At 41.7% G+C, this 17,002-nt stretch overlaps 2 protein-coding genes across 4 annotated transcripts in view; both read left to right on the forward strand.

Moving 5' to 3' along the window:
* Nucleotides 1-6,603, forward strand: part of POU2F2 (POU class 2 homeobox 2) — a 404,239-nt gene extending 397,636 nt beyond the window's left edge. The window contains exons 16-17 of one of the 3 annotated variants that reach the window (XM_033963222.1): nucleotides 4,419-4,515; nucleotides 6,467-6,603. In XM_033963222.1, the coding sequence (XP_033819113.1) occupies nucleotides 4,419-4,515; nucleotides 6,467-6,520 (151 nt within the window). In that variant the 3' untranslated portion in view covers nucleotides 6,521-6,603. The remainder of the gene's footprint in view (nucleotides 1-4,418; nucleotides 4,516-6,466) is intronic. The other 2 variants (XR_004541086.1, XM_033963225.1) reach the window with 2 other exon arrangements.
* Nucleotides 6,512-12,151, forward strand: LOC117369146 (zinc finger protein 574-like). The gene has a single exon (XM_033963213.1). It carries the CDS (start codon nucleotides 6,550-6,552, stop codon nucleotides 9,211-9,213), a length of 2,664 nt encoding a protein of 887 aa, XP_033819104.1. The 5' UTR covers nucleotides 6,512-6,549; the 3' UTR covers nucleotides 9,214-12,151.
* Nucleotides 12,152-17,002: the final 4,851 nt, after the last annotated feature.

Genomic DNA, 17,002 nt, shown 5'->3' on the forward strand with positions numbered 1-17,002 from the left:
ACAGGCTGGATGGAAAGGGGAGAGGGGCATAGAAAGAAGTCAGATACATATGGAAGGGGGAGAGGCCAGACAGTGGATGGAACGGGCAGACGCTGGAAGGAAGAGTGGAAAGAAGATGAAAGCAGAGACCACAAAAGGTAGAAAAAAAATCATTTTATTTCTATTTTGTCATTACAATATATCAGATTTGAAATATATATCCTGTTAGAGACATAACTGGGGACTGCAAAGCCTAACACTATTCCTGCCATGTGTTGACTGCAGTATTCTGTTAGCATGATATTTCTGTGTAGCATTCTGTAATAATTTGGCTTGTTCAGTTTTCTTGATAGTAGAGGGGATATATGTGAAGGGGAGGGGAGACAGGGGTTTTGTTGGTCCTTGCTCTGAATATTTATATTTATAAAATGACAATTGTACAGAATAGTGTTTCTTTTTATACTTTAATAAAATACGTTCAATATAAAATCATAACTGAGGCTTATGCAGATGGGATCAGATGATTTGTGGGGACCAAGCTTGCGGAAACGGGGTGAAAATGTGTTTTTTTATTTCGGTCTTAGTAGTTTGCCGGTCCACAAAATAATTATTTTATTTCTGCCGGTCCACGGGTGTAAAAAGGTTGAAGAACACTGGGTTAAGTAATTTAAGTAGGGTTACTGTATTTGCTGAGTCAAAAAAAGAGGACAGCTGGCCCTGCCCATGCCCCTCCCCCCCCAGTGTCCTGCCTCCTGCTAGTTTTGTCCCTAAACACCCCAGCACAGAGTCTGACAGGGCAGGGATGGGTGGAACTGAGGGCGGGTCTAGGGGTCCAGATTTTCCAGATGGAAAATCTGGTAACCCTATGCCTGGGTAAATCTGGACGTCTGGTAACCCTAAATTTAAGGAAATACTTTTTTTTTTTTTACTGACAGAGAGGTAGATGTTTGGAATAGTTTCCCTTAGTGGTGGTGGATACAAAGACGGTCTGAATTCAAGAAAGCTTGGGCCAGTATTGTGGGATCTCTTAGTGAGAGGAGGAGATAGTGGATGCTGTGGATGGTATAATGGATGCCATCATCTGGTTGTTTTTTGTTTTGGGGTTTTTTTTAAAGAATTTTTATTGCTAGTGGCAAGGATAATACTACAAGTACAAAATAATGTCAATACAACATTGGAAACCCCCCCAAATAAGTGACATGATATCGAACTAAGTAGAATGCCAAACTAATTAGGCAGTATATAATGCATTACTTCCAACAAATTGTACACTATTCCCCCTACCCCGGTTTGTAGTTCATAAAGTACAACTATCCCTACCTGCCTCAAAAACATCCTCCCCAGTCCAGATGCAGGTTTCAATAAAATTCCCTGCGTCTGATCGACATCTTTCACGACCAGTTTCTGATTGCTTATTAAAGCACTCATTTACTGGTTCTATCAGCTTCCCCTTGTTTTCCAACTCCAATATGGTCACAATTGTGATGTTTATTAAAGCACTCATTTATTGGTTCTATTAACCTCCCCCTTTTTCAACTCCAATATGGTCACAATTGTGACGTTATCTAGAAGCGCTCATGTTCCTTCATTTCAACATTCCTAACCGACGCCCACCGCTGCCTTAATATAACGTCACCAGCACAAGTCCTCCGTAGCGAGGAAGAGGCTTAGTGTCGGCGTGATCTTTCTGATTGGCGTAGAGGAGGGAGGTGGGGGTCGAATCTGTACCAATAACTTTACAGCTTGTTGGGAGGTCGCGGCCTGCGTTTGTAGCTGAGGTTTGTTGGCATGTATGTATGGGGATGGCAACGGAGACAGGTGGTGCTGGAACAGAAGGTGAGAACCGGGCAATAGGTGGCCGAGCTTGCACCCCGGCCGGGTATGTACCCCTAGCTTTAGAGGTTTAGGTAGAGCTCCATTAAGGGCGCCAGACATAAGCTGAATTCAGCCTGGCGCATCCTTGGACGTTATGGTTTTTATTAGGGAAACGTCAGTTAGAAGCCCAGAGAAGTAATTGGGGGTAAAATCAAACTCTGGCCTGGTGACTGTTTTCCCATCAGATTTATTTACACTGCATGCTCCTTATATCCACGATTTCTCTGTTTGTCAGTACCTCTTTGCTCCCGTCCGTATCTCTTTAGGAATTCTCCTTTAGGTAAAGGCAAAGACAGTTTAATTCTTAGGGTGTGCTAGTTGATTTATTTTTGCCTTCGCTTATTCTGCTTATCTCTCGAATTTTCTTATTGCTTTTGTTTTCACCATCGGCACCGTTAGGCTGTTCTAGTATTATTTGCTTTATACTTGAAAAAAAAATTTATTTCATGTTATTTTTTAGTTTGTTTTTTTTATGACCTTTCATTTCAGAATTTCCCTTTTACTAAGAACATGGTTTGCTTCTTATTCGTTAATGATATTTTTTTAAGTATTTGTCTTTATATTTCTCTTTTTCTTTCTCGTAATGCAGTGGCTTTTCAGCTTAGTCTTGGGGCAGACCTGTCAGTTTTCAGAATAAGTACAATATGCGTTGTATTGTGTTACACGGAAACAATGAATGTAATCTATATGCTGCCGTTTATTAATAATAATAATAATAATACTTTTATTCTTGTATACCGCATTACCATGGAAGTTCTATGCGGTTAACAGATGAAGAGACTGTGTACATTACTGTGAATGTTCTGAAATCCTGATTGTCACAAGGCTTGGGTTGAGGTTAAAGATCGGTGGCATTTACTCCCAGTCCTGGAGAGCAACAAACATGTTTGGCTTTTCAGACAAGAGAGATTTGCATGCAATGGAGTGGTTTTTTGTGCAATTCCTCTCTCATACATATTCATAAGGGATAGTATGAAAACCTAATCTATTTGTGGCCCTTGATGAGTTAGTGGGAGTGACTACTATGGATTAGATACTTATGGGGTAGATGCAGTAAGTTTCAATTTTATTAAAAGATTGTTATACCACTTAATCAGGTTTCAGGGCATTGAAAAGAATCCATAATCAGTTGGACATGAATCAAATAATAAAAATAAAGTAAACCACAAACAAAATTGAGACGTTAAGGGTAAAGGAAAAGAGCTGCAATATTCTTTTTTTAAAAGAAAAGACAGAGGAGGAAGGGAAATCACACTACAGGTTCTAAAATGCATTTAAAACATCCTTAAAAGAAGGGTCATAATACAAAGGAGTCTTTAAACAGTAATATTTTTAGGTAAGACTTAAAGATGCTTATGATGTATCCTCTCTTAGATGACTTGGAGCTGAGTTCCAGAGCGTAGGGGCCATTACAGAAAAAAATGTTTGTTCGTATAGTGTTGATATGTTTTAATGATGGGATTATGAGCAAATTTTGATTAATTGATCAGAGGGTTCATTGAGGAGAATAAGGAATTAAGAATCTATTAATGAAATCAGGTTGACCACTGGCTTTTGTCTTGAAAGTTAACAACAGAATCTTTTATACTATTCAATGCTTTACTGGTAGCCAGTAAGCATTGATAAGAAGGGGATGACATAATCAAATTTTCTTGAGTGGGTGATAATTTTTATTGAAGTATTCTGTATAATTTGTAGTCATCTAATTTATTTTTTGTTTATTCCTTTATATAAGGCATTATAATCAATGCAAGAGATCACGAGAGAATGAATGAGAATGTTTAATGATGGAGAGTCTAGTAGTTTGGCAAGAGAGCGAATCATTCGTAAGCAGTGAAAACATTTTGGACAACTGAGATAATTTGTTCATGATAAGATAATTTGCCGTCAAAAGTAACCCCTAGTAGCTTAATGGTTGGAACTGTGAGTATCAGAGTGGATCTTAGTTCAGTTGGACTGACTAGAGAAAGTCCATCCTTGATGGAGAAGATCATAGGTTGTTTTTTTTTTAATTGGCAGATATTGTGTGTGTGTGTGTGTGTGTGTAATCCACACGCAATATCTGTGCCATTTAAAAAAAAAAAAAAAAAAAAAAGCCCTGAACACCTGAGTGGCAAGAGGCTGCTTTGGGGCTTCCCTAAACTGGCTTTGTGCATGTGTTAAAGCCACTTTCACAGCGCCTGATTGGACGGAATTACGGCGAACCTCCACGCAAATCATTTATTTATTTAAAAATTTTCTATACCGCTTAAGAAGTAAACGGTTCACATGAGTTAAAACAAACATAATTATGACAAACTTGTTTGAAAAATTGATCGCTGTTTCTGAATCAGCCAAAAAATCGGCTCACAGTGACCGTGTTTTGTGCATCTAACCCTTATGTCCTTAAATCTCATCTTGCAAGACTTGTGGTGCAGACACACTTTTATTTTGATAACCCTTTTATAGCATTTATCTATTCTGTTTTCTTTTTGGGGACATTGCTTCTAGAACTGGACACAGTACTTCATGTAAAGGCTTAGCACTATCCTGTATATTGCTTTTTTTTTTTTTTTTCCCTACAGGTTATGCTTCTCACTCTTCACCCTGGTATTCTCTGGCTCTTATCACCACCTTGTATTGTTTTGCTTCTCTGAGGTCATCAAACATAATCATCTCAAGGTCTGTCTTTTATTTTATTTTTTGTTCTTAATTCATATCGGTATCTCTTCCTTCCTCCTGGTCACAAATCTTTTTTTTTGGCGCTCTCTACCGCAAATTATGTGATTCTGTACTCCTTGTTTTGAAGTGTAGCTGCCAAGCACTTATTGTTTGGGATGTTGTAAATTTTTCCTCATTCTGTTTGCTGCTGAGAAGTGTTCTTTGTTACTGATCAGATTATTTGCACTAGTCCTACTAATTTCTGTTCAATACCTTTGGGGGCAATATTGCGCACAGTTGATTCCAGAACAAATGTTCTTTCCTTGGAAGGAGCTATGTTTACCATAGCGTCCTTCCTCTTCTAAGGGAAAGGGGATAGAATTTGATGATAAATTCATTTCTGTGGTTATAATCGGAATAATTTACATATTACTGTCTATACAGGTAAAATGACATACTCATAGTCACGAGGATCAGCAGCAGGAATCGAACCCAGTTCCCTTGGATTTCAGGCCACTGCACTAACTTTAGGCTACTTTCAAGTTACTAACCCAGTTTAAAAAAGCAAATTGTGAATGGATGAAAATTTTGAGAGAGGGAAGATTTATCCTGAGAGACGAAATCAGTTAATTCTGAAAAGAGTATATAAGACTGAACATATTTATTTAGCCTAAAAGTTTTGTACTATGCTTGAAGAGACTTTGTCTGTACAATCCTTTTTTGTGTAAAGTATGGGTAGAATACTATGGTGAGATCTGTCTATCCTTCATCTATATATCTATTCTCTTATAGGCAAAATGACAGAACTTGTGCTTTGTAATTTTAAAGTGTGATGCACAAATAACCACTGCTGATTTTCTTGCTGGCCAGTTTACAGTTTATTAAAATTTGATGGATTCAGGCAGTTTAAACTTAAACCAGTATAAAATGCATTCAGGAAAACATTATAAAATCAGATAGGACAGACCTAAAAAAAAATTATATTTAAAAGCTCATCAGCACACTAATAAATTTTCCATTCCATACTGAATTGAAGATGTAAAGTAAGTTTAAAAAAATGTCTTTAATAGGATTTTAAGTTTCTTTAAAGACATTTCATCTCTGATAATTTGGGGTAAATTATTTCATAATGTAGGAGCAGTCCAAGCAAAAGTACAAGATGAGTCGTGTCCCATTGGATACTTGAGATGGAGGGAAAGGAACATTTGATGGTTTTGCAATGATCTCAATGCATGTGAAGAGGTATAAGGAATAGCCAGATTATTTAAGCAGTGTGGAGTTTTATCACAGAAAGGCTTTTGTACAATAGTAAGAATTTTAAATCTGATCCCATAAATGGGCAGCCAATGGAAATGCAGATATAAAATTTTATTTAATCTAGAACTCTTAATGCTGTGGTTTAAATAATTTGAAGTTATTTTAAAATAAATAAGCCACTATAAATCACATTGTCATAGTTCAAGTTTCAAGTTTAGTTAACTGGGTGATCACTAATGCTTGAATTAAATGCTTAATATTACTTAAATCAATAAAGAAGCACTTCTTAGATAAAAGTGAGTCTTGCTCTGAAAACTCTGATTTATGATCAAAATTGATACCCAAGTATCTGACTAGTAACTAACTATCTATTCTGTAAGTGTGGAGCCATAAGTGTCACTTTTTTCACATAGGAGTTCTTAGTGGGAATATGCTGTCTAAAAGCATTTAATTTGGTGTTTGCTTTATTATATTGCTATAATTTTGTCTTAATTAAGATTCTAAGGTCATGAGCTGTAAATTTGCAATCTTAATTTTAATGTGTTTTAAAGAAATTGGATTGTGTGTGTAGAAGTATCTCCTCTTTATGATGATAGATCTAGATTACTCTGAAATCTTAGGTTAAGCAATTTACAGAAGTAATCCTACTTTTGAGTGCATTTTATCAACTCAGAGACTCATCATGTTCCTTTTTTATTTCTTTTTTTCTGAACAGCATTTGATCAGATCTAGTAAAGAGGCCCTGCCCCACCTCCAACCTGACAACTAGAGACGAGAGAGGACAAAGCCCACAAGAAAATGGCAGGAGAAACTCTGTTTTATGTGTGCTCAGAGTGCGGGCAAGTGTACTGCAGCCTGGAAGAGGTGTTGCTGCACCAACAGAGCCATTTGCCTCAGCAGTATGAGGTGGTGGGGGTTACAGATCCAATAGCTGTGGACAGTGGTGTGTACCGGGCACTGGCTGTACAGGAGGGGCAATATCAGTGTCTGGAGTGTGGCCAACTGCTGCTGTCTCCTGGGGAACTCCTCGAGCATCAAGACCTTCATCTAAAGTTGTTGAGCCATGAGCCCCAGGAGGGCCAGATCTTGAAGACCAAGCCAGAAAGCAGCAGCGGAATCCAGTTTGAGTGTGTAGACTGCAAGGCCCTTTTCAACACACAGGAGATGTGGCTGAGCCATCGCCAGACCCACCTAACTCAACCCTCACAGCAAATAGTTTTCCAGAGGGTGGCTGAGATGGAGCCAGCTGCATCAGAACCAGTGCAGAACTTGGAACTTGTAAGCCTTACAGCGACACAGGGCATACAGCTACCAGCTGATTCCCAACTTTTGAACAACCACCAATATTACCATGCTGGCAGCAGTCCCCATCAAACTTTGGCACTGGTGGACCTGGAGCATTCTTATAAGAAGAATGATGGGCAGAATGTGAGTGCAGAGCCAGAGTGCACTGTGGAATTGCTTCTGTACAAGTGCTCTGAGTGTACACAGCTCTTCCAATCACCTAATGAGTATCTGGAGCATCAGGCTACCCACTTCACTACTAGCACAGCTGCCTCAGATACTGCATCTGCAGGTGATCTTACTAATGCTGTAGGACTACAGAACTCTGGTCCAGCTTGTGCAGAGGAAGCTGTGGAGCAGCAGCCTGGGACTGAGATCTGCTCACCAGCAGAATCCAAAGAGCTGCCACTATCTTTAGCAGAGGACTCAGAAACCACAACAAATGATCACAGCTATGAGCTGAAAGAAAATGCAGCAGGTTGTGGGGTGAAGTCCCCAAACATGAAAACAAAGACCAGGGAAGAAGAGCCAAGTCAGCAGTTTCATTGTGCAGACTGCAAGAAAAGCTTTGCTTTCAGCCACAGATTGCAGCTACATCTGCAGTCTCATCGTGAGGGCTCCTTCAAGTGTCCACTCTGCAGCAAAGCCTTCCCTTCGCCAGAAGCACTGGAAGAGCACCTGGGAGCAACACACAGTGATGAATCTCTCCACTTATGTGTGGAATGTGGTTTGGGCTTCAGCACTGAGCTCATCCTTTTCTCTCACCGTCACAGCCACTCCTCGGATCCCCTCCACACCTGTGACTGTGGCAAGACCTTCATCAACATGACCAAATTCCTATACCACCGCCGCTCCCACACAGGGAAGGAAAAATTAGAGACTGCAGCTGTTCTGGATGTCCCTGTCCCCACTCCTGCCTGCCCAGATCAGGATGCGGCAGCTAAAAGTGAGAACTCCACTGGACGCAACTGTCCTGCTGAGGGAGCCTTCCGTTGTTCTCCTTGCGGGAAGGAGTTCCCCAGGCAATTGCAGCTGCTGCGGCACCAACATTTTGTGCACATTCTGGAGCGGCAGCACAAGTGTCAGCTATGTGGCAAGATGTTCAAGAAGAAGTCGCACCTACACAATCACCAGCTGACACACACTGGGGAGCGACCCTTCCATTGCAAGGTATGCAGCAAGACCTTCGCTTCCCAAGCTAACCTTCTGCGTCACCAGCTGACTCACACTGGTGAAAAGCCTTACCGGTGTGAATTGTGCAGCAAGGCCTTCACGCAGTCCTCTACTCTGCAGCAGCACCGCTTGATGCATGGGCAGCACTACCGCTACAAGTGCCAAGAGTGCGGTGTTAGCTTCATGAGACGCAACCGTTTCCTCATGCACTGCTACCACCACACTGGTGAATATCCCTACAAATGCCAGCAGTGCCAGAAATCCTTCCTCTTGAAACGACTGCTGGAGGTGCACATGCTCAGTCATCAGGGCCTAGAGCCACTCCGCTGCCCAATCTGTGGAGCTGCCTTTGTCAGTGACCTCCGGTTGCAGGAGCACAAGTGCAGCCCGGATGGACATAAGTTTGAATGCATGACCTGCGGCAAGAAGATTGGCTCAGCTGCTCGGCTGAAAGCCCACGAGCAGCTGCACAGTGGAGAGAAGCAGACTACCTGGGGTAAGAGAAACCGGGGCAATGAGAGGAAACGGAATCTCCAGGCCCGTTCTGCTGCTGGCCTGAAAAGCTTTGAGTGTCCAGACTGCCACAAGATGTTTAGCACAGAAACCTCGCTGCATGTCCACCGCCGCATTCACACAGGGGAACGTCCATATCCCTGCCCAGACTGTGGAAAGGCCTTCCGCCAGTCTACTCACCTAAAGGACCACCGACGACTTCACACAGGAGAAAAGCCTTTCAAGTGTGAGATATGTGGCAAGGCCTTCACCATTGCCATGCGTCTGTCAGAGCACCGACGCATCCACACTGGGGAGCGGCCTTACATCTGTGCAGAGTGTGGCAAGGCCTACCGCTCTTTCTCAAACCTCTGGAAGCACCGCAAGGTCCACCGTAGTCAGCTCCCAGCAGCCCAATATACCAACAATGTCGCCATCCTGGAGAGGGTGGAGGCTCTGCCTGTGGTGGAAGCTATTGAGGTATTTCGATGTGCTGCAGGGTATCCACTTTGAAAACATTCAAGTGGAGAACCTTGGGACCTGCACTTTCTCCTTCCTGTCCATTACCACTTTTGACTTAACTTTTGTTTTTTTCTATTTGTCTGGCACTGCCACATCTGTTGTAGCACTTCCTCCATAAGATACCGTACTGAAGCTGTTTAGCTCTGTGGACTGATATCTTGTTTCTTCCTTCTTGCCCTCTCTTCCTTTTCCTTCCACCTTTCCTGGTGTCTCCCCCACATCAGTTGTCAATAACAAACTGGAAAAAGCCACCTTATTGAGATGGAAAAGATATTTTGTTTATTTTATGATGATTATTGAATCCCTTGTTTTAAAACAAATAAATAATGTGCTAAATAAAATTAGTAGTGGGAATCTTCTGCTGTGAAAGGCTTCCTGGAGGCCTGGGTACAAAAAAAAATGTAAGCCCTATGTGCATTTGTAGATGAGAGAATCCTGGCTCTCTTTAGAATGGAGTTAGGTAACCCTGTGAACTTGGAGATTTTTTTTTTTTTTAAGGATAATTCAGAGGGAGTCCGGTTCTTCCTTAAAAAGGGGGGGGGGTGCAATGATGAAAAGACTAAAATAATGTCAGAGTGATGCAGATCGGAAGTCCATCAACAATGACTGTGGAAGAAAGATGAGGCAGTTCACATTGTATGCTAGTGTTCTACAAGGATTCTGGAGAGAATTTCAGAAAATTTATGAAAGTGATTAGAAGTTCTCTGGCTAGGACTCTGAATTTCCCAAACTGTGTTTGCTGCAAGAGTGTTGGTTTGCCTTATTTATTTTTTGTAACTGTTTATATTTAGTTTTGATAAACATACATTTCACAAACTGAGACGCATAGTCAGCACAAAAATACAATAAATATGTGTTAAGATTCCCTTCCTCCTTCCAAATTCTAGTTACATCCCTGAATACCTGAACCTGGGCTCTCATGTACAGAATACCAAACAATAAACGCACTGTAAGAATAAACAGAAAGCATGATCCAAAGAGAACACCTGAGTGTACCCAATTGCTATTCAGTGTATTGCAAACTGCTTTGGGTGAATCTCTTCATGAAAAGGTGGTTAATAAATCCAAATAAATAAGTCCTCATTGTCAAAATGGTAACCTTATATCTTCTAGTTCTTAAATGGACAAGTTAGTTTCCATCTCTAAATAACATCTCCACATGTCCTGAAATTGATGCTGATTTACTATGCAGAGCCATAAGACGATAGCCTTCACAAATCCACCCCAACTGGCGCTGCATATGGTTGAAATCCGGCACCTGCTGCCCTCGCCAATGTTGTGCAATCACAATATGAGCAGCTGTGAAAGCTAGTCTCATTAACTTATCCCTCAGTTCCACAATCTCCCTCATTCATGACCCCATGATTCTTTCTAACCTGTTCAGAAATAAGAGCATGGGGAGTGATGATGCAGGAAATGTACTGTAATCCAACTGATGAACTCTCGGAGGAAATTCCTCAGCGATAAATAGAGTATGCTAGATCACTTTATACTTTTAATACTTAAGTAAACATATATGTAGATATGTGGACTACATGTCTTTAAAACATCTGACTGACAGATTACAAAGATTATATTGTACAGTGAACTGAAATGCAAGGTCAAGCAACTTTTTCCAAAGCCATATACAGAGTCATTGAATAAGCTAGAGCTTGTAGCCATTGCCCCCCTCCCCCCCCCCCCCATGGTATGGACTGTAAAATGCAACCCTGGACACAAATTGTCCCATTCCCTACAGAATCGCCACAAGAGGCTAGGTTGAACCAAAAGCAATAGTGGTGGCAATATTTCTTCCTCCTATTCATGGTACCCAGAGGGCTTGAAGGGTGGAGCGGGAGACGTTGCACTGTTGTCTGCTCATTGATCTCAGATCGGCAAAGGTGAATTCAAAGGAAGGGGCTTAAGCTCTGAGTGATGGAGAAGGGAGGCAGTACGTGGAATGTTAGAGACAGGAGTTTGGAGGAGGGGTGTGAAGAACAATTTGCCTGCCTTCCCTCTTTATCTTAATCTGGGATCCCCTTCCCACAACCTATATCCCTTTACTTCTGCTTCATTCTCATACCCCATGAATTTACTTTATCATTTGTACTTTAAATTTCCTTTCATCTTATTCTCTCCCTTCTTCTCTCTTACCAGTATTTATACTAAGATCCTTCCCCTCCTCTACCAAAATCCCCCTAAATGATCCAAACACATAAGCATATGTCAAAAATGGCTTTATTCTTTGCAAAACAAAATGCATTCATATGCAGTTGTGCCGAAGAATTTCAGAAATTTTGCTGCATAATGTTCTAACTTTTGTTGAAGAATGGCTTCTTGAGCTGTCACAGTAAAGTGATGGCTCTGCTTGCAACTTAATTTGAGGGAGATGACTTATAAACAAGGTAATTTACACAGATCTAGTGAAATATATGCTGATTTCTCCCATTTTCCTAGGTTACAGTATTGCAGACGACGTATAGAGTGTGCATGCCATATGTGTCTCTTGTGACCCTTATGGCACATCTGTATTCAAGGTACCTGAGCTCTGTGTTCATTGCACTGTGGAGACAGAGATGGAAATGGGACTGGGCACAGTTGTATGTTAGAATCCCCCAGAGCCATTCCTATTTTGCATTACCACACCTTCAGTGGAAGGACAAGAACTGCTTTAACCCATCAACAGGGCATGTGTCCTCGGAGGTTTGGCTGATACTGCTGGAACCCTTCTGGTATCTGTTGCTATTTGTGTGTATTTGGAAGATGTATGTATTTATTTAGTATTTAGCTCACACCTATTTGATGGTAGCTCAAGTTTAGTTATGTTTGAGTACAGTTCATATTTCCCTCTTCCCAGAGGTTTTACAATGTATCTGCTCCATGGAAGATGTGACAGGTATTGTTCTGGAAAATTCCTCCCTTTCTAATAAATAAGTCTATTTACATAGAATAATCTTCTCAACACTTTGAGAGATGAAAGTTAGAGCTGCTGCCTGTGCTGTGCTTGTCAATCTTCATAGGGCGGCATGTGTGTGAGGGAAGCTTGAATTGCCGCTGCCTATGTTGGACCTGTTCTGTGGTGGAGTAGTGTGTGTATGTGAGGGAAGTTTGTGCTGCTGCTGCCTGTGCTATACCTATCGACACTAGTAATTTTTAGGTCTCTGGGAGTATCGACTCTAAATGGGTTAGCTTTGTACATATCACTGCATTAAACCTCTCAAACGAACTGGGGGATGTGGATTTGACATGTGATCTCAGTCTCTCAAACGTACTGCTGTAATTAGTAGTACATGATCTTTTTTTTGTCTGCAGGAGTCCTAAGAATTGCGATACTGGGACAGACCAAAGACCAACCCAGGTCGAGTAGTAAAACAAATTTTATGCTGCCCACCCCAAACCCCAGAAAATGCCCAGAATGCTCCTCCCCCCTCCGAGACAACCCAGAACTGAAGCCCTCAATTGGTTTGAACCAGCATCTCATCAAGACCTAGCAAAACCAATCTCTACCCTACGACCCTCTGGATCCATGCCCTCCAAATCTCCTGACGGCCACAAAAGATGCCTTCATTGAATCGATCCTACCTCTAATAAATTCTTCCCTGCAATCAGGAACAGTACCGCAAAGCTGGAAATCAGAAATCAGGTCAATCTTGAAAAAAAAAAAAAAAAAATTTAGTTGGACACTTTGGCTCAGTAATATATAGACTGATCTCTAACCTTCCCTTCATCTCCAAAATCATTGAAAAGACTACTATCACAACTCCAGGCCTTCGTTGACAAACATAATGCCCTCTCCCCTTACCAATCTTGGTTCAGAAAATTCTATGGCACGGAAAAGGTCTTAGTGGACCTTGCTGACTGCTGGAACATTCTAGACAAAGGAAACAATGGGCTACTAATGGTCCTCGACCTTAGTGCCGCCTTCAATACCATCGATTACCACTGCCTCCTCACCAGACTCTCAACTATTGGAATCTATGATTGAACGCTTCATTAGTTTTTGTCATTACTGAGCCAAAGTGTCCAACTAAAATGTATTCCATCGCAATCTGGTCCTAGTATTTTTGGAAAGAGTAAACAAGCGATTCACATCTACCCTTTTCACTGTACTCAGTATTTTATAGACCTCTATCATATCACCCTGACCAGTCTCTTCTCCAAACTGAAGAGCCCTAGCTGCTTTAGCCTTCTCTCAGGGAAGTCATCCAATCCCTTTTATCATTTTTGTCCCCCTTCTCTGTACCTTCTCTAATTCTACTATATCTTTTTTAGAGATACTGCAAAACAAGGGCATTATAACATTTTCATCTTTGTTTTCCATTCCTCTTGTGATGATTCCTAACATTCTGTTTGCTTTCTTAGCCGCCACTGCACATTCTATTTCAACATATCTTCAATGATGACACCTAGATCCTTTTCCTGGGCAGTGACTCCTAACATGGAACCCTGCGTCACATAGCTGTAGTTCGGGTTACTCTCTCCCACATGCATCACGTTGCACTTCCTCACTTTAAACATGTGCCTTTTTTGATGCTCAGTCTCTTAGTCTCACAAAGGGCAAGATGCACTAAAGTCAGCGATCGTCGCTAAACCTGTTTTCACAACTTTAGCAACAATCGCTGTTATCGACCCGATGCACAAAACAGCCCACCGTGTGTTTTTCTCCTCGATTGCCCATTTTCCGATCCGGCCATGTAAATTAGCTAAAATCCCATGCAAAATAGCCAAGTGATTTGATGCACTAACATCGCTTGGCTGTTTCAAATGGGGTTTTAACGATCGTAAAAACCAATTTGTCTGGACCTACCAACAGATTTGTCCCATTAAAAAAAGAAAAAACTCCCCCCTTCCCCCGCGAATCCAAAACAAATGGCAGGAGGGATGTCCAATCCCCCAGAGCCAGGTCAATCTAGGCCTTAGGCACCTCATTAAGTAACCTGGAAACAGGGGGAGGTACCTAAGGTCTGATTGACTTTGATGCCTATGTCCCCATCCCTTGGGAGGAGCCAAAGGCATCTGAACCAATCAGGGCCTTTGGCCCCTTCCTGTGCATCACATGATGCACCAAAGAGGGGATGGCCCATCATTTAGGCAGGCCTGAATTAGGAATCTGAGTGCAGGCTTCCTGCTTCCAACGTTTTAAAAAGGTTTGGTGGCAGGAGGGAGTGGGCATCCCTCCTGCCATTTTGGGGTGGGGGTGGGAAGTGGCTCCAGGGTGCCTGGCCCAGGGGGGAGCTGTTATTTGGGGTTTTTTTTATGGCACAGATTGTGTGTGTAACACACATCTGCCATTTAAAAAAAACAAAGCCCTAACAGCAGTGACAGGAGGCTGTTTCCCCTGTCACTGCTGTTGGGGCTCTGCGCATGTGTCAGTTGCTCACTAAGCGATTGATTGGTTGCATTTGCATGCAAATGATTTGCACCTCCATGTATGCGCTATGGGCAGGCACCTTTTTCTCTTGAATGATGGTCAATGTGGCTCCTCTCTTACCATACCATACTATTTCCTTTGTAGTGTATAACTTGCTGAGATTTGGTGTAGATTTTATACAGGGTGACAATGTGAAGGTATTCAGTTGGATGGGAGGTGAGACACACTGTTCTTGTCCCTCTGACCTTTTGTTCTAAGCCTATGTCATGATGCTGTTTTCTGAGTAAATATGGGTTGCAAAACAGCCTAGAATAGAGTATTACAGACAATATTGGTTTAATATTGAAGACAAACCTTATAGTTCATGTCTGGAGGAATAATCATCCAGTCCCGGTTTTAACACTTTTTCTGAAGATGTAGTGCAGTGGGCTGAGAACCTGGGGAACTGAGTTTAATTCAATACTCCAAACACCTAGGGGATATATTCACTTGTTCCCTAATTAAAAGGGATTAACTTTCAATATAGTATTATGCTATTATAATGTATTCGGCTCACAAGGAAAAGAGGAAAGAGCCTCAGACTCCTAGCCTGCCACTGCTCATTAGCTTTCAAGCAGGCTGTATTCATGAACTACCTCATTGGCTCAAAAACCTCCTCCTCCCTATGTTTCATTGTTAATTTTATAACTCCCTATCAATTTTACAATTTCATAATCAATTAATTTTATAATTTTTAATTTAGTAATATTTTATAATTTTTAAATAAGTTTTTATATTAAAAAACTTCCTCAGAGCTAATAAATTATTTTATAATTTTTAAATGTTTTTATATAAAAAAAACTTCCTCAGAGCTAATGTACCTCCTTGTGGCCCTGGACATGCCACTTAATCTGTCTTAAACTTAGATTGTAAGCCTACTAGATCCAGAGTACCACAGAAAGATGATACTGTATATCAAATCCATGACCATTTACCATTTCTGATTTTACCTATCACAGTCCTGCTCAGTGGCTTAAATCCAGAGCTTGCTTATCCTATTCCTTTGTACATGGAGCTTCATAGGGCTCCTTTTACAAAGATGCGCTAGTGTTTTTAGTGCACGCTATAGCGCGCGCTACCTGAAAAACTACCGCCTGCTCAAGAAGAGGCAGTAGCAGCTAGTGCGCGCGGCATTATAGCTTGCACTATTCCACGGGTTAAGGCCCTAACGCACCTTTGTAAAAGGAGCCCATAGTCTCCCTATTACAGAGCATCCTAAACATGTCCTAATGATCCCATTACCAGTTGGATTTTCAGGATATCTAAAATGAGTAAATTTGAGCTGAATTAGATTAAATGATGTGTATCTAATATATGCAAATATCTCATGCATAATCATGGAACAGTTTATTCAGATTTGCTATACTACCCATGAGAACCATTTAGGTGGTTTACAGAAAGACAATAAAATTTAATAAAATCAGAAGAGGATATAAAAAGTTCTTTCAATAGCAAAAAAAAATACAGTACAAAAAAGTCAGCAAAGTGTGTTATCCCAGGACAAGCAGGCAGCATATTCTGACACATGGGTGATGTCACCGACGGAGCCCCGGTACGGACACTTGAAAAGTGAATTGCAACTTTATGTTTAGAAAGTTTTCGATCAGCCTGCACCGCACATGCGAGAGTGGCTTCCTGCCCGACGGAGGTGCACGGTCCCTGCAATTTTCTAGTTTCTGCGGAGCTAGAAAGACTCATTTCTCAACACCTGTTGAACTTTTCTTGCTTGCCTTCCCACTTTCGCGGACTGTGACTTTTTTTTGTCAGTTTTTTTTCTTTATTTTCTTCCATATAAAATAAAATTTTTTAAATCCCTTTTTTTTCTTTTTTCCTTGCTGTCACAGGGCCTTCTGGACTCTCTTCACCATCGAGTTTGATTTTTCTATGTCGGTCTTCCCGTCCATGTCCCGCCCGCTGATGGGTTTCAAAAAGTGCGGTCGCTATGCTCGGGCCAGTTCTGTTACTGACCCTCACGGCTGGTGCCTGCTGTGTCTGAGCCCCGAGCATCGTCCCGAATCCTGCTCTTATTGCTCTTCCCTCCAGAAGCGCACTCTCAAAAACAGGTTGCTTCAACAAAAACAGCTTTTCGGCACCGCTATGAAAGTGGAGCCCAGTTCATCTTTGGCACTGTCTGCGCCGACCAAGACGACACTGAGGGTGGATCCACCAACTTTGACTCCGGTGTCGCAATTCACCATGTCACTAGGTAAGCCGGCTAAGAAGCCTTCCACTACCCATTCCGGGACGCAGGTCCAAGCTGCAGTGAGTCAAGTCCTGTCAACCTCGCGTAAGTCCCACAAGCGCAAGGCTCCAATATCAGTGAGTGCCTCTTCTTTGGCCTTATCATCCCTGGACCGTGTTGACCAGCCATTCGTACCGGTCAAAAAGAAG

Source organism: Geotrypetes seraphini, chromosome 11, assembly GCF_902459505.1.
Source record: "Geotrypetes seraphini chromosome 11, aGeoSer1.1, whole genome shotgun sequence".
Lineage (NCBI taxonomy): Eukaryota > Metazoa > Chordata > Amphibia > Gymnophiona > Dermophiidae > Geotrypetes > Geotrypetes seraphini.

What these genes read in the sequence shown, in the direction of transcription:
- LOC117369146 (XM_033963213.1), top strand. Translation starts at nt 6,550, where the DNA reads ATGGCAGGAGAAACTCTGTTTTATGTGTGCTCAGAGTGCGGGCAAGTG.